General features: G+C 38.0%; 1 protein-coding gene, 2 long non-coding RNA genes and 1 pseudogene across 3 annotated transcripts; all 4 read left to right on the top strand.

The window, feature by feature from the left end:
- Nucleotides 1–871: 871 nt before the first annotated feature.
- LOC139197171 (uncharacterized) lies at nt 872–3,250 on the top strand. The gene is made up of 3 exons (XR_011582307.1): nt 872–1,001; nt 2,389–2,518; nt 3,159–3,250. It is a non-coding gene; the product is annotated as an uncharacterized lncRNA (long non-coding RNA).
- A 1,367-nt stretch (nt 3,251–4,617) lies between these two features.
- LOC139197172 (uncharacterized) lies at nt 4,618–8,748 on the top strand. Its single transcript, XR_011582308.1, has 2 exons — nt 4,618–4,922; nt 8,344–8,748. It is a non-coding gene; the product is annotated as an uncharacterized lncRNA (long non-coding RNA).
- A 1,646-nt stretch (nt 8,749–10,394) lies between these two features.
- On the top strand, nt 10,395–13,070 carry LOC103428164 (alcohol acyl transferase 2-like). Its single transcript, XM_029104393.2, has 2 exons — nt 10,395–11,026; nt 11,991–13,070. The coding sequence occupies exons 1-2, from the start codon at nt 10,586–10,588 to the stop codon at nt 12,891–12,893; spliced, it is 1,344 nt and encodes a 447-aa protein (XP_028960226.2). The 5' UTR covers nt 10,395–10,585; the 3' UTR covers nt 12,894–13,070.
- A 4,074-nt stretch (nt 13,071–17,144) lies between these two features.
- Nucleotides 17,145–20,563, top strand: LOC114825594 (probable polyamine transporter At1g31830; annotated as a pseudogene).
- The last annotated feature ends 710 nt before the right edge of the window (nt 20,564–21,273 follow it).

Here is a 21,273-nt window from a genome sequence, read left to right as displayed (position 1 = left end):
GTTCTAAAATTTTGAGCATTAAGTGGACTTGCATGAATCTATTAAAGCATTATTCTATCTTCCATGAATTTGTGTTACTTGAATGTCTATAATATGTTTAAGTTGCATGAATGGATACTTGGTATATGCGTACATTTTCTATTACTTGCAATCATTTGGATTTCTTGGTTGATCATTTATTTTGGGGCTCATAAGGACTTAGCATAAATGTGGACTTATTAATACATATAAGATGGTTGTTGGATACATGTTTTGTGTAACAGCAGTGAATGCTTTCAAGCTTAGTTGTACCTTTCATTGAGGTAATACGCATTCATTGACTAAGTAAGGTTACTCCCAAAGGCATATTTTCAAAAGTATGATTTAAGTATTGATTTGCAAATTAAGTAACGATGTTGCAGATCAGTGGGAGTTTGAGTTTCGTGTTAGTAATGCCTTACAGTTGCAGATGACCTATAAGGTATGTATAGAATCCATATATTCATTTTAATCTCCAGTTGGATTCATTAAGTCACATTTTTTCGTGTGCTAGTCAATCATCTGATAAAATATATATAAGATATCAAATTGTTAATAAATTGCATATTAAATGGCATGACATGGTTTATGTACTACCTCAGTTGTGAGGATTTCCATCTTGCCCGCAGGTGTTGGAAATCACTATGAAAGTAACTGGTATGGTGCATAGATCAGTGTCAGAAACATATTAATTCATCTTGCTCACAAGTGTTGAATTAATTTGTTTTATGAAGTTTTTGGGATATTTTAGTTGGACATGTGCCTATTTGGTATTTTCAGTTGTGTTCGTTGGCTACAAACATTGTTTGTATTATTACTGATCTAATGAAAGTGATGCATGATTGTTTTGGAGAAGTATTCAGACCTGCAGGTTATGGTGGTTTCATTAGATGAAGGATATCTGCATTGGCAGATTTAAGGCTTCGAAGAAGCATAAAGTGTAACTTGTGAGTTACAATAAAGTGGACCTGAGATGATATAAAGTAAGACATTTTGGTTAATTTAAAGTTTATTTAAAGTTTCATCTCTTGATCATAATTTGTGTTTCATGTGAATGAGGATCTTAGCATGTGTGATTATGAAGGTTCTGGGTTGTGTCAACCCTACAACCTTGTTAGTTCCATGTTAAGAAATGCATTTGACAGAAATTGCATTAAGGACGAGATGTAATCACTCTTACATGGCCACTAAAGTGACATTAGTCTCCAATCTCAAGTATAAACGTGAATATTACATTTTGTAGACCAAGTGGGAGAATGTTGGATTTATCCAATACAAATCAACCTTTAAGTGGTCTACTACATGTAATAGGAATGTAATATTGGAGAATAATGTTAATTGTGATTTGATCTCTTAAAGATATCAGTCCTATATAAGGTGTCTTATATTGGAAATAGGATTGATGGAATCCTTAATTGAATATGATTATGATACTTGACTTAGAGGCTAATAAAGTAAGTTTAGGTTTCTTTTATGGATGGAAACCCTAGCTTTTAGCCTATATAAAAACACCGGTCCCTATAAGCCCTAGAACACACAACATAATGCTTCCCATAAAGTAGTTGTATTCGGCTAGGAGTTTATAGAAGATCATGGTGTTGCCGTGCTCTACTACTTTTGTGCTCAACTTCCATGGCCGCCATTGGAATTAGGTTAGTCACTCTTTCGTTTGTGTTTTAATTGTATAACCTTATAAGGCTAACAATGTCTTGGTAATAATGTCGTACTGATGGAGTCTGGATTCAATCATCTCTACTAACCAACATTCTATGTTGCATTATCATCAAAACATTTGAGAGACGTCGTTCATTTTGAGGGTTTGACGAGTGATTATTGTGTCCATATGTGGAAATCGTTTCTAATCTCATGTTCGAAGTGATACAGGTTGGATAACATTTCTTTATCTGTTAAGTTTCACATTGCTATTAAAACTATTGGGGCGATAATGGCTAACTATTTAGTGTGCTAACTTAGGTTCTTCAGTTTGTTAGCTGTTTTGTTTTCCGTTTAGTGTCTGGCTTTCCGTTCTCTTCGCTGCTCCCTTTTAATTAGTTCCTGGCCCTACGCTGGAGCTTGTTCAGGTGGGGTTTTAGGCTCTGTCCCATTTGAGTTTTCTTGTTTGCCTAGTTGCCTTTGTTATAAGAAGTGAATCATTGATCAAAAACAAGATATTGTATAACTGCGGAGAAGAGAAAGAAGATTGAACAAACAAGAAAAGAGTGACAAATAATAAATTGCCTCCTATGAGTCATTAATAAGATTTATAAGTGCTTGGTAACAAACTAACAATCTAACTTGAGCCAACAATGTATAAACTACTGTTATTCATTCTGAGTACTTTTTCTCTGGGTTGTATTTCATACTTTTCAGGTTGCAAAACATGAATCGCTGAGCTTTCGCAGTCCTTTGAGAAACAAATTGATGCTTTTCGCAGCCGTTATGGCATTTCAACAAATTAGCAATCAATTGTCCATGCAATATTATCTACTGAAAACCTTAGGTGAGTGTTCTACTTTTTAAAACTGTTTACTGCTGGTGGGATAATTCAGTTTTATGTGTTTTTAAGCCTCTGATTACGCTGTTTTGTTTTGCTGCATATACTATACATAAATTTACATTCATTACAAACTGAACTAGATTTGAGAAAGAACAAAAGAGGAGAGAAAGTAGGTTGTCAGTCTTAGAGTATCAGATGGATGCTCGTGATTGGATATTAATAAATTGCTAGAACAAGGAGACATCTTTTAATAGATTCAAAGGAGTTCAGATGCTTGTGCTAATTCATCTATTTTGGTGGAACATTGGTGGATCAATTAATCTTCAGACCCGTAAATGTTGACCTAACAAGCAAATATAACACTTAATAAACAGCCTCACAATTCATATCTCCAAGTTCGAGTGAGAAATACGACATTACTTGCATATCTCCACCTATGTTTGAGTAAGAAGTATGACAATACTTGCGTGTCTCCAAACTAGACGGAGACAAGCGATTTGGGGAGGGGAATCGAATTCAGTTTCTATTTCAATATAACCAGCAAAAGTATTTATATGAATTATGATACGCTGTGCTCGTTCATAGTTTATTGCCCTCGTACCTTCATACGCAGGTTTTTTACATTGTTGGTTTGTGTTTTCAGGCATGTATAGTGGTGACGATAGCAATCGAGACTCCGACGAATCTTGAACAAGAACGACTGATTGGATCAAAAGGGATTTGAAACCATAGCTTGTTGCGGTTTCATTACTAAACAGAAAACTGCATTTCAAAGTATATTTGTGGTTACATGATGAAACACAAAGTCATTGGGTTGTGAACTTGTGAATGAGTGGTTGAATGTTACGCTAGTAAATAATTTAGACCAGTGCTTAGCTTTGTGCCTAATGTGCCTATCGAGTTAAGCCCTAAATAATTAATTAGTTCACAAAGTTTCCTCCCAGGGCCCGCGTGCCAGCGAGAGGCCTGGCCCGAGCTGGCCTCTCCTACTCTCCCTCGCTCCTCTCGCCTGCACGGGCTGTGCCCAGCGGCCTTGAAGACCCGACCCAAGCCGGCCTCCCTGCGCCCCAACACGCCGATCCCCTTGGCCCAGGCCAGCTGACCCTCTTGCCGCACCACCAGCAGTCCCATGGCATCCTTGCCACGTCACTCATGCCTTCTCGGCCCTTGCCAAGCCAATTTTTCAAATCCCAAGACTTCCAAAAGATTTCAAAAAGAAAATTCAATTTTTTCTTACTTTGGTGTGGCATAGAGAAGAACAACAACCAGAGAGGATTCTTTGCAAGCGCAAGAGAAGAAGAAAGCTTGGGGAGGGGGAAGAAAATTTTCCTTTGGCTTGTTTTCCTTGTTGGAATAATGATTGCTCTCCAAATTTATTTAATCCCCTGCTTAAGGCAAAATTAAATAGGTATTGGGGGCAATTGGTTTCCTTTTCCTAGAAGAAGTCTATTTGCAAAACCAAAAAGGAGATCAAGTTCAAATTGGGAAACAACTTTACAAGCCCAAGCGGTTTGGGATTTCTACGCCTACTATCCTTTTCCTGCGTGCAGCTTAGTAGGTGGGGGGGGGGGGCATTTGTTGTGAAATCATATGCCTGGATTTCACTGTTATAATCTACGTGTTTATATTATTGAGATTTTATACTATTTTTTAGGAATTTATATTAATTTATTTGAATTTAGATTTTAATTAAACCAGTTACGAAGTTTGAAGTTTGGAAATTAATTATTTAAAATTCGTTGACCTTTCGAGGTCATAATTAATGTTTTCAAATAGATCTTGAAACCACGAGAGCAGAGGCGAAAGCCGTTTGCAAGTCCGGATTATAATGGTATAGTTATGGACATTTGAAATCGTTCACTAAACTATAGTTTTTAATTAAATAATTTCCACTTTGTGGGAAAGAGGTCAATCATGTAAGAGTTAGTGTGTACCAATCAGAAAAAAAATGGAAGGGACCAATTAGAATAAAGGTGGGGGCAGCTAATCAGGAGGAGGACCTCCCTCTTCCTGTCGACCACACCCACAACAAAACCAGTTTCGACCCGATTCTAATTGCAGCCAATTTCTACCATTTTTCAGGCGAAATTCACCAATCCAACACCTATAAACTAGTCCATAACCTCCCCTCTACCACCTCTACCCAAATTTGAGGGCTTTTAGGCCCAAAATCGTGAGGAACTCCACCGGAGCATTGGAGGTGCTCGACGGTGATTCCGCCGTTCTAGCGAGTTACACCACCCATCACCACTCTTAATCAACTCCCCTTAGACCTAGGAACAAGACCCAATCAGTTGTAGGGGCGTCGGAACACCGAGGAAGGAGAATCGAAGCTCACTCATTCTAGGGTTCCAACAGGTGCGAGCCAAATTAGGGCCTTTCCCGGCCAAATTGGACTTGGCCACAGGTATAAAACTTGCTTTACTCATTGAGATTTTCATTTCTATAAAATTTGGTAATTTTTGGAATTAGTTGAATTTTTTGGTGATTTGGGACGGCCGGCCGATGTGTGCGGCAGCGCATGGAGGTGCGTGGGCTGAGGCATCCCTGACCTTTTTAGGCTAAATTTGATATTCCAATTTCATATGTGAAGTCCAAATGCCGAAATCTCATCGTTTGAACATAGTTTTATTAGAGACCTCCAATTGATTATTATGTGAATCGATGATCCAACCGTTGGATTATCATCAAGCTTTAATATATTATAGAACATAATATTTGAGGATATTAGGAATTTACGGATTGGGAATCCGACATACGGATCTTTCCAAATTGGGTTTGTAAGTTCGTAAAATAAAACGTCAACCGTCACCTAATTCTAGCAATTGGTGGAGATCCGACTGTCGGATTGCAATGAGAATTTAATATGTTGTTCTATGAGCATAATGTGGACCTTTAGAAGTTACGGATCTGAAATCCAACATACAGATCTTCCGGATCGAATTATGTAGGATTGTGGACCTTACCGTTGACCGAGAGTCAGACTTTTGGTCAACATGTCTCGAAAAGTTCTAAATACTAACATGAGTACTACGGGAGACTTTAAGTGAAGTCTAGTGGGCCTACATTGGTTAGAGAGTGACTTGAACATATGTGATATGGCTATTACCTTGATTTCTTATATTAGTATTATTTGTGAATATGACTTGGTTTTATAATGTGATTTCTATTGAAATGTGATTTTATATATTTAGCCATAGACCTATGTTTATTAAACATGATTTGGCTTGTGTACTAATGATGATTATGATATGTGATTTGACGTGCATATTTGAAATGTGATTGATTTGCATAGATGGTATGATACGATGAAATGTGAGGGCTAGTAATGGGCCGTTAACCCATTGCCATGGGGTTTGTTGCTCCGAAACTTCTTTCATATCCCATTTCATTATTTCATTTCTCACTTTGTTGACCATTCTAATTTAATACTTGTGATTTGTTTCATTTCGTTGATCCATTGTAAATTGAGCACTTAATTCATGAGTTGTTTCTTTGAGTCGTTGATCTGTTCCTTGGTCCTCCGCAATTCTGTTGAGTGATGGTTTGAAATCTTATCCACTTGGATTCCGTTGAGTGATGGTCTAGGATCCCTTCTACTCCGCGATTATGTTGAGTGATGGTTCAGAATCGTATCCACTTGGATTCTGTTGAGTGATGGTTTAAAATCCCTTATACTCTACGATTCTGTTGAGTGATGATCCGGAATCATATCCTCTTGGATTCCGTTAAGTGATGGTCCGTAATCCCTTTTACTCTGCAATTCCATTGAGTGATGGTCCAAAATCGTATCCACTGACTTGTTGGTTCCTGGGATTTGATATCAGTTTCAGAGATGTAGGCTTTGGTCGAACTGTGTCGTTCTAGTCCTGCATTTCAGCGTATGGTATGTGTTAGTGATTGGGGTGATTATTGGATGATGTTAGAATTCATAGGTATGGGTGAATGGCAAGATGATTAGAGAATATGATTGTGCTTCGTCGTTTGTTCTTTGACATATTGCATGATATGCATTGTGGTATATCGTTGAGACATAACGATTTATGTGATGATTGTTAGAGTATAGTGAAGGATGAACTACGAATGGCTTGATCCCTGTTTAGGGTACGTAGGCAGTCTAACGAGGAAGTTAGATGCAGCCATAAAGTGTACGAAAAATTACTATGCGATTTGATTCTCGAGTTGTGATTTGCCATATTTCGGAGGCGGGGTATGTTGAGATACGGATATTTGGTGACGTCATGTGTCGATCATGGACGTATGTCGGGATCGGGGAGTGACATTTGTGGAGCCTAAAATAATCTCAAAAATTCTAAAGGCGACACGTGGACTTTTTTCTCAAGAAAGACAAGATTGCCCTCAATAAATGTGTAGGCTTCTCAGATGCTCCCACGCGTAGCTCACACCACTGAAGGTCTCAGCAGCTGAATTCGACTGCCCACAGCTCACCTGCCCTTGGCAAGGAATTAAAGATAAGGATTAATTACCTAAATCCTATCTTTAATACATTCCCAATTGAAGATTGACTCAAATCAAGTAAGTAATCCCAATTTAAATAAATTAGGGATAATTACTCTATTATCTCAAGATATTACCTCCTATTTAATATCTTGAGAATATTTTGAGAATATTTCTCCATAAACACCTTGGCCAATACGATGCCGTCATGTGTAGGGTAAAACCCTAACACTATGGCTGGCCTATAAATACCCCATATTCTACCAAATTTTCAGAGCTTTTGCTACCCTAAAAAAGCCCTAAACATTTTATTCTCCTTAGAGAAACTGACTTAGGCATCAGAGATCCATTGGCCTAACTCCCCCCCCCACCTCATGGGCGTGTGAGGCTTAGGTGTTTGATCAAAGGTGTTGATTGTTTTGCAGATGCATTTTCGTCAAGACTGAAGACGGCGGAAATTTGCATCGACAATGTGCATTCATATAGGAAACGAGAATCACATCATTGCGTATCTTGAAGATTATAATATCAATTTACTTGCCTAGTTTTAAGAAATAAACCCAATTTGATTTTATTCTAGTAATTCCAGTTTCCTTTATTCTAGGCTGTTGGTTTCATAGGAAATAAGGCCTATCATTCATCTTTGCTTGGCTATAAGATGTAAGCATTAAAGGTTTAAAGCAAAGTTCTTAAGTGCTAGGTTAGAAGAGTGATCTTAGTGAAACACTTCATACCTTTCATATTATTCATCATATTCATTTGTGTGAAGACGTTGTGTCCATCTATGTGACGAAGTTGAGTGCAATCTCTTGAGTCGTGAGAAGAACCTGCTGAGTGAGTCGTGTTCATCCAAAAGAGAGCAAAAGAAAGATTGTGTGCTATAAGATTAAAAGTACCATAGAAAACTTCAAGTTTAGTAGATGTCGGTCTTGTTGAGTCTTGTAAAAGTACTTATTTCTTAATGGTTCTTTAATCGGTTGTGTGCCCATGAATTATATTGTTAGTCTTTTGTTCTTTTTTCTCTATTTCATTTTGTTCTTCACTGTTACGTAGTATGATTGAAATCGTACTTGAATCCTCGTTTGGAATTTTACTTGAGATTATTTATCTATTGGGTTTGGGTTCCTCGACCCAACTATGTTTTCAAAGTAGATGCTATATCACTAAAATTCAACAACACCTTTGTAATTGCTATAACAAGATATCATCTGATTCACTAAAAAACAAAACATGTCAAGAGGAACCATCACTTTATTAGAGATCATTTGTACGTTAGATAATGTGATTGAATTACTCTATTGCAAATATGAGGATCAAATAGTTGATATATTTACTAAGGGTACGCTAAAAGAGAGTTTTGTATACCTCAGGGATTTGCAGGTGTCAAAACTAGAAACAATTTGAAGGAGAGTGTTGATGCCTAGACTGATTTCTAGCTTCCAATTTTTTGTATTAAACAAAAGTAATGGCTTAGTTTTTTCTGAATTTGTAACGGCCAAATATGTTGACTCAGTCCAAAATTACAAGTGTAGGGCTGAGATAGGTTTGCTTTGGTGTGAGGTTTAGAGTTGCTTTGGTGTGGGTCCTGAAGGCTTTTGTTAGCTAGCTAATTTAAATGAGATGTAAGGTGATATTGTGACCAAAACCTAAATCATTAAGGTATGTAAGTGACGTTTAAGCTGCAATGTTCTGCCTTAAGCCGTCACTTTTCTCTGAACTCCTCGTGGGTTTGTTTCTATTTTCTTCAATAAAATACAACAAGAATGAATCATGTATTTGAACATGCTGAACACGAAATTTGACAAGTTCAATGTTCAGAAGTTAAGCACCGAACATAAGAGTTGAGGATTAGCCGATAACCATGAACATGGAAATGGAGGTTCGATTAACCAATGCTAGCTGAACCCGCTTGCGATCTTCTCCTCCAAGTCGACTCCTGACCCTCATGCTACTGTTACAAAGTCTTGATACAATTTGGCTTCTTAGTGATGGAATTTTACATATTGTTGTATTCAACTCCAATGAATATAAGAACACTCGAGTCTAGTTTGGTTTGATTTCTTCTAAAAATTGATGGGGAGGAACAATTGGATGGCTAACCACCAACTTAAATGAACTCAAATAAAGACATAATTCACAAGAAGTTGCAAAGAGATGCTGGTTTCATGTATAATTAAGTTGAATTCTCAAAAGAGTGTGCATAGCTTGATGAATATTGGAGGAAAGTGGGTTCGGCAGCCCCATATTGAAGGGGAGGTTTTTGGATGAGAAGATATACCGTGTAAGATGGAGAATGATTTGGAAGGGGTAATTTTGGGAGATTTGGTGAGTGCGGAGAGTAGATGTTAAGTTTTTTAAATCTTGTAGAGTAAAAAGAGTTCCTTGGGTGAGGAGATAAAAGTTGGGTGTAATCAGAAGCTCCAATTCCATTTTAACAAACATAATATTGTCTTTGAGTCATATCTTTAACAAACATAATATTGTATTCAGTGAGTTCTATTTTGTCAAGTGATCGAATTATTTGTTCCATTTTGTTTTTGTACATATTTGCTTAACAGTGAAATGTTGAGAGTATGGATCTCATATTAGGTAAGGAAGGACCTTACATGTGCTTATAAGTAATTGAGTTGCTCTTCATATTGTCAATTAGTTTTATGATGAAATCTCAACTATTTTTTTTTAACAAACGACATTATTTACACTGAGGGAAAAATGATGGGCTTATACTCACAATGGACTAACAATAATGTGGTCTAAATTCGTTTTTGGCGAGAATTGAACCTAAAATCTCACTTACAAGTGAAGAGGAATATCACAAAACCATAGTACTAAGTGGCGATGGAATGTCAACTTTTGTCATGGTACAGACCAAATTGTCTCATGTGTGAAGTCCAACACTTGCTTCATCATAACAAACTTTTATCATGAGATAATTGAGGAGTACAAATCCTCTCTAGATTTAAAAAAAAAACTAAGCCTAAGGATCAAATGATCATAACTGTTTAAATTTGATCAAATGACTACAATTATTATAACTTTTAGAGAGGTTTCTTATTTGTAACTGTTGGATCAAATTTCAACGGTCCAGATTATTTGATTCTTAAACTTAATTTTTTTAGATCCAAAAAGAATCTGTACTCATAATTGAGTAGTCACCAGTTCAGTCAAAATTTATATGCCAGTCATTATAAAACAACAATGTTTTCCTTTGTAGCAGACGTCTCATCGATGTTTTACAATAATGATAGGTTGGGGCAGGTACGTAGTACGATGTTGGCCTTTTTCCTTCCATCCCTATCAAAGGTTTTCTACCGCACACCTGTCCTCCTATCCTTGTGGTGTGACTGTTAAACGGTCCCATGCACAACGGGCGGAAACTTGGACGGAATCTCTCAACAACATGATTTTCTTTGCAACGAACAACATTTTTAATAGAAACGAAAAGAATCACATTCACAGCTGGTGGAAACTTGGACGGAATATTCGGGAACCCTAGAGCGTCTGCATAACGCTATATAAGTACTGACCATCAACTTTTAGTTAGCATGTATACCACAAAATAAAAGTTCCAAATCCTTTGATTTTTTGCTGGTTCTTAAGCTCGTTACTGAAATGATGCCATCCTCAGTACTTCAGGTGAAACGATTGCAGCCGGAACTTATAACTCCAGTAAAGCCAATGCCTCAGGAAACAAAGTTTCTCTCAGATATTGACGATCAAGAAGGTTTGAGATTTCAGGTTCCAATCATCATGTGTTACAAAGATAACCCTTCACTTAATAAAAATCGTAATCCCGTTAAGGTGATTAGGGAAGCCTTAAGTAGAGCATTAGTGTATTACTACCCTTTAGCTGGAAGGCTTAGGGAAGGGCCTAACAGAAAGCTCATGGTTGATTGCAATGGTGAAGGTATCTTGTTTGTCGAGGCTTTTGCTAATGTCACACTTGAGCAACTAGGAGATAAAATTCTACCCCCTTGTCCACTCTTAGAGGAGTTCTTATTTAATTTTCCAAGCTCTAATGGAATTATTGGTTGTCCGTTGCTGCTGGTTCAGGTGAGTCAGAGTCAATTAATTATCAATTACATGTTATTTAGTTTTTCGTTTTCATATTTGGTCATAGCCATTAATTCTTTACAAAAAATTGGAAGTAGGTTAAGGGTATGAGTAGTGTTTTTTGCGTTAAGGTCGCATACACACGCAGAAGATTTTTTGTAAGAAATTAGTGCAATCAACAACATATGAAAATTTTAATGACAAATAAGGACATAAACAAGAAAGCACTAACAATATTGTAAATAAGTTGAAGTTTGGTTGCACCGCAACTGTTTTTAACTTTTTTCATAAAATTGACAACCCTTTTCATAAACGAAAATTTATCATACTGCCACTACACCCAAACTTGAACTTATCAATGATACTACCACACCTCTTTGTTCTTATGATTAAAGAAAGTCATTAGGTGGTTTTGGAAAGAAAAGATTATGAGACGCTTTTCCTTATTTTTCAAAACTAATTTTTCTTCGACAATCCTTATGTTTAACCCTATACATTCCAAAATTTGTATACACACCGAATAGAGGAAATTATATTTCTACATGGTATCTGCCTAATTAGGTCCTAGGTTTTCTACCAATCTCACATCACCTTTATTGTGTAGGTTTTCCTTTGCCGTTCTTCTTCTAGGTCTTTTGCCTGTCGTCATGTCGTCCTCTTTGTCTTATGTCTAAATTTTTCTCTTCAATAAGCGTTTTGTCTAATTCCTCTATATTTAAAGACTCTTTCAAGTAACCATAACATGCACAAGACTCTTTCAAAGAGACTCCATCTTTCTTGAATTTTATTCCTAATTTTTAAGAAATTTTTGTTTCCTAATTAGATCATCTAATTTAGATGGTTTTTTTTTTTTTTTTTTTTTTTTTTTTTTTTTTTTTTTTGTCTTTTCTTTTAAAGAATTGTTAACTAGCATGAATATGATGATCAAGAAAAAAGTCTAGTAACTAACTTTTGCAATATACAGGTGACCTGTCTTATATGTGGAGGTTTCATACTTGCATTGCGCCTAAACCACACAATGTGTGATGCACCTGGATTGCTCCTGTTCCTGACTGCCATTGCGGAGATGGCAAGAGGCGCACATGCACCATCTATTCTACCAGTGTGGGAGAGAGAGCTCTTGTTCGCTCGAGATCCACCAAGAATTACATGTGCTCATCATGAATATGAAGACGTGATTGATCATTCTGATGGTTTATACGCATCCAGTAACCAGTCAAACATGGTTCAACGATCTTTCTACTTTGGTGCCAAAGAGATGAGAGTCCTTCGAAAACAGATTCCACCCCACCTAATTTCCACTTGCTCCACATTTGACTTGATCACAGCTTGTTTGTGGAAATGTCGCACTCTTGCACTTAAAATTAATCCAAACCAGGCTGTTCGCTTTTCATGTCTTCCCTTGGGATACTATGGCAATGCATTTGCATTTCCAACTGCAGTTTCAAAGGCTGAACCTCTATGCAAAAATCCACTGGGATATGCTTTGGAGTTGGTGAAGAAGGCTAAAGCTACCATGAATGAAGAATACTTAAGATCAGTGGCAGATCTTTTGGTACTAAGAGGGCGACCTCAATATTCATCGACAGGAAGTTATTTTATAGTTTCTGATACAACGCGTGCAGGTTTTGGAGATGTCAATTTTGGATGGGGACAACCGGTATTTGCTGGACCCGCCAAGGCCTTGGATTTGATTAGCTTCTACGTTCAACACAAAAACAACACTGAGGATGGAATATTGGTACCAATGTGTTTGCCATTCTCGGCCATGGAGAGATTTCAGGAGGAACTAGAGAGGATTACTCAGGAACCTAAGGAGGATATATGTAAGAACCTTAGATCAACTAGGATCATGTCAATGATGTAAGTGTTAAACGTAATGCAGTTTCTGTAATGTAGAGTTATGTCTCTTGGAACTAATCCAAGAGTTATAGCTGTTATCAAAAGGTCTGAATGTTATTAAAAAATAGCCAATAATAAGATGGCCTAGTGTTGTAATAAAAAATTGAAAGCAATAAAATTAAATTTCAGTCGCCGTTCAAAAGTCATCCTCCATATATATTCTCTTGTATTCTTCCTTTCTGCAGTATAACTGAAAATTGCTGATCTTTCCTCCAACAGTAAGAATCAAATTGCCCATATGTTAGACAATTTAGTAAGTTTTCAATGGATTTTTTGAAGTATCATGAAAATGTCAGGAAGTTTGAGCCTTTATTTCCTCAAACCAATAAGAGCACAATGATATATAAGCGATCGAGAACACAAAAGTAAACTAATCACACACAATGATAGAAGCCTTGCTTACTGTAGGATCATATGGAGCAACAATTACAACCACTCAAATATTCTTCCCACCCACTCGTAATTTATGGTTTTGAGATCTCCTTGACTCGTTCATTCTAGTTAAAATTTTCAGCCCTATTTTGTTAAAAGTTTGTTGAACTTGAATTGAGTTGAGACTCAAATTAAAGTAAAAATCAATCACCACCACGTTTAACATTTAGCACGACGAACATAAATTGGTCGGGCAAAGCTTAATAGCATCGTACAAACGTATGCAAGACAAAAACTTCGTCGCGCAAAATCTGTCGTGCAAAGATCATGAAGAAAGACTTTGCGCAATGAACAAAAGCATTGGTCGCGGAAAATAAGGTGTGATGGTTCCTCATTCGTCGCACCAAAGTTTTAGGAACGAATATGTTCGTCGCACAAAATGCCAGGATACAAACTTGGGACGACTAATATTCGTGTCTAAAAAGTTTGTGCGATGACATATTCTTGCGCGACGAAAGTGAGTTATTGCAAAAAAGTATGCACGATGAAGCTATTCGTCCCGCAAAAAAAAAAACATTTTTTTTAAATTATATTTTTTTGTTCTGGGTTTAATTTTATAATAAAATAAAAAAATAAAATAGAAATAAAAAAATGTAACGAATTTATTTAAAATAAAAATAAAATAACAATAAAATGTATGTACAAGGAAAATGTTTTAAAAGTTAGGGACTAAACAACTAAGAAAAAAAAGGTGGAATAATCTACAGGGTCGTCGTTCACATGTAGATGGAAAGATCGGGGCAAGAAGGGCTCGGGGTTCTAAGGTTGAAGGGGCGGAGTGCTTGGGTTGGAGGGGCTAGCACATTGACAAGGGACGAATATCTGGGAGTCTAATGCCAAACTACTGAGGGCCTGTACAATTAGTGACATCTGGCTCTTATACAAGGCGAGCTCAATCCTAAGGTCGGCCACCTCTACTGTCAAAACTGTCACCTCACCCTTCGACTGGGAGGATGAAAAGGCTCAAGGTTCCCGCCGTCGAGCATTCCCCATCCCCCTACAATACGTCCTCAGCCTTCATCCGAGAGTCTGATCCAAGGTGTCTGTAAGGATCTGAAACCTCGTATCCTCGGGGGGGATCCACAGACTCAAGCAGAGTCTCGAGAGGAAGCTGGGAGGCAGACTCCTGAAGAACCAATTACCTCTTCCCCATCATCGTCGCAAGTTTAATATAACATGAAATATTAATAATAACATTTAAATAATAACCATGATACTTGAATGCGTAAGATAGTAATTATAATTGAAGAATACTTGCGGATCAAACTCCGCAAGTTTAATATAAAATGATTGCAGAGCCACATCCAATTTTTTCCCGATCCTCAAACTCCTTTGGGCAACCCTCCTCAAGAGTGACTTGCGGATCATCAAATGTCTGAAAATATTGCTGCATGTCTCTTTTCCACTGCTTGTACCGTTCAGTGAAGAGCCTGTTGATGTACGCCAACATATTGTCGTTGATGTCGTCGAAATTGTAATTCGTTTGCAATGTAACAAATTAATTACATACATTAAGTAATATAAATATATAAAATTTAAAGAAAAAGCAATAAAAAGGCATGATACTTATCGACAAATAAGTGCGCACCTTCATCCTCACCTCGTTTGACATTGCCTTCCAAGACTTCTATGGCATAGGGCAATAGGTCCAAACGACGTGACCAATGTCATGGGCCAATGCGTTATGTTTCTCCAGCGTTGGTGTAGCCTGATGTCAGTCATTGTGTCCGATCGTGATACGTCCGTTAGTCAGTTGGGTGACCTTCACCTTCTTCAACTAGCGACACGGTCCGCGGGTATTTTTCTTTGCTGAAAAAAATAAAAAAAGTCAAACAAACACTACAAATTATACTAAAATTTCGGCAGAACCTCAAACTCCCTTAAAGGTATAACAATTCCCAAATCCTGGACATTGTAATAATAATATATGATATCCAACAACAATCACAATTAGGGGTGGACAAACGGGGCATGGACCCACTGGTAGGGGCGGGTTTAAGCGGTTCGAGGCGGGTCCAATTTTTTTTTAAATTTGAAACGGGACGGGGCGGGGCGAGTCCTAATTGTTGAGGAAACGAGTCCTCGACCCGGACCGTTTCCACCATCCAAAAATTTGTCTGTCTCTCAAACAATACTCTCAATCTCTCTCACTTACTCTCCCTCTCTTTCATATATATCCCTCAACTCTGCAATTCACTCTCTCGCCCCTCTGCAACTCACTCTATTGGGATTTCTATACTGAAATTGCAAAGTGTCAAGCAAATAAACATCAATAATTTGATAAACTAACCGCTATAACAGCAGCATCCGTCAGAAAATACATGAAGTCACCATCATATCAAGCTGCACATAGACTTGGTCAATATGCAAGTGACAAGTGAAAAAAAAAATAATATCCCACCGGTGGGAACTGGACTCATGATTTGCAAATGGTGGGTGCAAAGTGTGAAATTCCAACCTGGCTTGCACCAAACAACGCCCTTATTGCTTTTCCATTAGCTGTAAGACTTTGTTCAATGATATGTGTGAAGTTTTTGATTTTCCTCTATTGATTTGAGTGAAAAGAATACATTATAAAGATGTACAATGACCCTTCATATTCCAAGGTATAGAGAATACTTCCAATTTCTAAATACAATGAATAAGAATAATTAAAGAACCATACAATTAATTACAATCATATAAACTGATAAATGGGAAAATTATCTTTAACTAACTGCCTTTACTAAGAGTGGCTCCAGCGGGATGAGTTGCTCGAGGGACAGTGGACGGAGCAGGGCTTGATTGCCTGAGGGAGGAAGCTCAGCGTTGGCTGGCGAGGGAGCCCGAGCAGGCCCGAGGGAGAGGCCCGTGGATTCGTGCCTGCCCGAGCGCCTGAGGTGGGTCTGACGTCAGACGCCTTTTTAAATTTTTTTTTCGATTTGGGCGACATCAGCCATCTCTCCTTTGCTTTTCTAGGCGACGTCTCTGGCCTCATCTCCACCTCCATCCGCTCCGCCCTCAACTGCCCCCTCAACTATGCTCGATCCTACCTCACCGAACTTCACCCCCTCTGCGTTCGCCGCGTTGTCTACCTCGACTCCGACCTCATCCTCGTCGACGACATTGCCAAGCTCTCTGCCACTCCCCTCGGAAGAGGCGCAGTCCTGGCCGCCCCGGAGTACTGCAACCCCAACTTCACCTCCTACTTCACCTTTGCCTTCTGGTCCAACCCCTCTCTCTCCCTCACCTTCGCCGACTGCCACACCTGCTACTTTAACACTGGTGTGCTGCTCTGCTGTGTGTCGGAAGTGCAGCAAAAAAAAAATGGTAGAAGTTTCTAGGAAGACATTTCAAAAGGAAGAGATAAATTAATAATATAATATTAATTTATACAAAATAAGTAATATAATATTAATTATAAATAAAAAAAAATACTAATAGTTTATTACCTAGTGCCAGGGCTATTGAAGTGCAACGGTGGATATGCAAAAGGCGATTACTATTCATTAAGGGCAGTTACTGTTCACTGGGTGGATAACATAGTGTATTGCCTGGGGGGGGCCTTTCCCACGGTGGAACTGCTCTAACAATACGAGTAGCTTCTTGAAGTGCAGCTTTACATTGTGGACCTGCAGACTCCAAGGTGAAGCCCTCGAGATGGCTAGTTGTAAATCTACGCAATGTGGACTGGAATTTGTATCTCAACACTCTCTTCTGGAATCTCAACTATTGGGACTCGATAAGTACACTTGCTGGAGAGGTAGAAAAACCAAAGAAAACTCTCCCAAAGGCTCTGTTTTATGCTTTGATATTAGTTGTTCTTGGATATTTCTTCCCGCTCTTAATGGGTACTAGGGCTGTTCCACTCGACCGTGAGTTGTGGACAAATGGATATTTCTCAGATATCGCTAAGATTATTGGGGGAGTTTGGTTGAGATGGTGGATCCAAGGAGCTGCAGCAGTGTCGAATATGGGGATGTTCGTTGCTGAAATGAGCAGCGACTCCTTCCAACTTCTTGGGATGGCAGAACAAGGGATGCTCCCCCAGTTTTTTGGTAAGCGGTCTCGTCATGGAACCTCAGTGATTGGCATTTTGTTCTCAGCTTCTGGAGTCCTTTAGTTATCTTGGTTGAGCTTCCAAGAGATTGTAGCTGAAGAAAACTTGTTGTACTGTTTTGAAATTATTTTGGAGTTTATATCATTCATACGGTTAAGGGTGAAGTACCCAGCTACATCTCGTCCTTACAAGATACCCGTTGGAACAGTTGGAGCCATTCTTATGTGTATTCCTCCAACCATACTGATTTGTGTAGTTTTGGCTCTTTCGACACTTAAGATCGTGGTTGTGAGCCTTGTCGCTATATTGATCGGCCTTGTGATGCAGCCCTGTCTCACTTACGTCGAGAGAAAGAGGTGGATGAAGTTCTCCGTCAGTGCTGACCTCCCAGATCTTCACGGTGCTAATCAGGAGGGTGTTGGTTCCATAAGACATTAGTAAGTCCTCAATATATATGCAAAGTCATTGTATACTGACTACTGCAGTCTGCAGGACGTTGGTGTTGAAGCAATGACTGCTCGCTACCGTATACAATTGCATTGCTCGAACACAGAGATCCGGAGAGGACATTTGCAGAAACTTTGAAATGTAGGATGCATGTTGTGACTTGTGGGAGGGATGTATATTGCATGTCCTTCCCTGGAGGTGACATACAAAAATAAGAAATTTCACCAACTCCTAGTCTCCTATAACTTCTGCGTTCTAGTTTTATAATTCCATCATTTCAAAATTCATGTTTTAATGCATCATTTGATTCAAAGATCTTGAAATTACATTGAATTCAGAATTGCCAAATCTTTCTTGCAATTGAAAAGCTCCATAGTTCTTTGAATTTGCTACACATTTTTCTTTTTGACAAAGCAATATTCCTTATGTACGAGAAACTTGAATTCAGGTGTAAGGAGCGGACAAATTGAGTTCCCTCCAAATCTGCACAATACACATAATTAGGGGTGGGTTCGGTTTAAATCGGTTCGGTTTTTTGCCAAAACCGAAACCAAACCGAAATTTCGGTTCGGTTCGGTTCGGTTCAATTTTTTTTCGGTTCGGTTTTTTCCGGTTCGATTTCGGTTCGGTTTCGGTTTTTTGTTTTTATTTTTTTTCAAAAAATGAAAAACATTGAAATTTTAAATTTTAACATATCCAACACAATCATAACATAAACATTCTAACTAGAATAAAAAACAATGAAAATAAACATTTAAAGTTGAACTAAAATCATCAATCAAGTCTTTCAAAGTCCAAACTAACAACCTCACAACACAAAAATCACACAAAAATCGTACAAATGACTTAGAAAAGTTAAATTGTATGATGTTGTTCAAAGATCAGTGTTGTTTGCTTGTAACTGCATGTTGACAACTTGATTAGTAAAGGTAATGCGTGGATGGATTTATTTAGTGTGTGTTGGATTCTTTTCCATCACAAATTACCCAAGTAATCTACCCGAAATAAATGTTTATGGATTATGTTACATGTTATATGAGAGTAGATTTGGAAAAGAAAGCTGGCGCAGAAGTAGACAGTGCTATGGAGATGGATGTAGGTACTTCGAGAAGAGGTTTGGTTCCGGAACCTTATATGGGGGAGAAATAATAGGTTAGGGTTTAGAGTTTTTATAGGCATTTTTTTAATATTTTGAGCTTAAAGTTTGGCAACACATTGGGTTAGCACATTTTAACTTACAAATTGGGTTTAGAAAATAATACCCAAAACAAATAATTAAATAAAAAAATTAATTTAATCAATTCGGTTCGGTTCGGTTTCTAGATCACTAAAACCGAACCGAACCAAAAGAATTCGGTTCGGTTCGGTTTTTTCAATTCGGTTCGGTTCGATTTTTTCGGTTTCGGTTCGGTTTGGTTTTCGGTTTTTTTCGGTTTTCAGTTTTTTGAACCCACCCCTACACATAATTATGGTGTTTCAAGTACCATAACTGTTATTAAAATGATATACCAAATCCAACGTTACCCGTGATGCACCGAAATAATAATGAAGATTGTTGAAGATATAATATGTGTTTCATTAAATATCATCCGTACATTTCACTCTGCGTCAAATGCAACGTGTACATTTTGCAACTTCACCTTTTAGTTAGCAAATAATATCCAACAAAAGGAAATGATAAAATTCAATGAAGGTCGATACAATTATTATTTTTTATTTCTGTATTTTGTTAGCCCAAAATTTGCATATAAAATCCCGTACATATAAATAGACACCTGTCAGGGGGCCAACTCCATTTTCTTAGAAAATTTGAAATTTTCAAAACACAGAGCCGAGAGAGGGAAAACTGAAAGAAGACGAGTAAGCGACCGGAGAGATGAAGAAAAGCGGCGGAAGTGGAAGCGGAAGTCGAACCCGGAGATGCTTAACCGCGAACTTTCTGGAAGCGCGGTTACAATTTCCAGTGGTTTCTTCCCCTGCAAACCAACCGTCACCGAAATCGCCAATTTTCAATACCAGCAGCAGGCGCAAGAGGGAGGCCTTCGCTGCCGGAGGAGGAGCCTCAGCCTCTGTTGTGGCGGCGCTCATGGAATCCCCCAAAAGTAACGCTTTAGCTTCGATTCCTGATCTCAAGCACCTCGCCTCCTCTCGTCTCCGCGATATCAAGCTCCACGTCGACAGATCCCACTCTGAGTTGGTGGATTAGTGTCTGTTTGGTTGCTGAGAAAATACCTGAGAAAACAGAAATTTGAATTTTCGCCAAGTAATAACATTATGTTGATTTAATCTCACTTTCATATCATAATTAAATCTCATTACTGTTACAAGGTCTGCTAAAGCAAAATAAATTTAAATCTAATTAATTCTTAATTATAATTAAAACTTAATGTCTATTTAAAATAAGGTTTTGTCTGCTGTATGATGAACTAGTACTCAGTGGTAGTAATAGTTAGGGAAGAGGAGCATTAGAATTCAGTCTAGGGCACGGTTTTTTCACCTAATTATAAGTCTCTTTGTGCCGTCAGATCCAGAGCCAGGCATGCCAACAAGTGTTGGATGAAGCAGATAAGGAATACAAGAAGATGACCCAAAGGATTACTGAAAGTCGGGAAGCAATGGCGGTATATTAATCTAGTCTTTCTTTGTTTCGTTTACTTACTTCTGATTGTATGTTTGTAGTGCTTATTCATCAAGTGCATCCTACTGCTTTTTTATCAGGCTTCATATGCAGAGTTCATGGCAGATGCACAGACCACCGCTTCTCGTGGTATGTCTTCAGTTTAAAACCTCTCTGACATGCTTAAAATATGTGGATTTTTTGTAAGTTATGTCTTGGTAATAATGTCGTACTGATGGAGTCTGGATTCAATCATCTCTACTAACCAACATTCTATGTTGCATTATCATCAAAACATTTGAGAGACGTCGTTCATTTTGAGGGTTTGACAAGTGATTATTGTGTCCATATGTGGAAATCGTTTTTAATCTCATGTTCGAAGTGATACAGGTTGGATAACATTTCTTTATCTGTTAAGTTTCACATTGCTATTAAAACTATTGGGACAATAATGGCTAACTATTTAGTGTGCTAACTTAGGTTCTTCAGTTTGTTAGCTGTTTTGTTTTCCGTTTAGTGTCTGTTTTTTCGTTCTCTTCGCTGCTCCCTTTTAATTAGTTCCCGACCCTACGCTGGAGCTTGTTCAGGTGGGGTTTTAGGCTTTGTCCCTTTTGAGTTTTCTTGTTTGCCTTGTTGCTTTTGTTCTAAGAAGCGAATCATTGATCAAAAACAAGATATTGTATAACTGCGGAGAAGAGAAAGAAGATTGAACAAACAAGAAAAGAGTGACAAATAATAAATTGCCTCCTAGGAGTCATTAATAAGATTTATAAGTGCTTGGTAACAAACTAACAATCTATCTTGAGCCAA

This window comes from Malus domestica, chromosome 06 (genome assembly GCF_042453785.1).
Source record: "Malus domestica chromosome 06, GDT2T_hap1".
NCBI classification, from domain to species: Eukaryota; Viridiplantae; Streptophyta; class Magnoliopsida; order Rosales; family Rosaceae; genus Malus; species Malus domestica.
The sequence above is the reverse complement of the archived record's forward strand: the minus strand, read 5'-3'. Positions and strand labels throughout refer to the sequence as shown.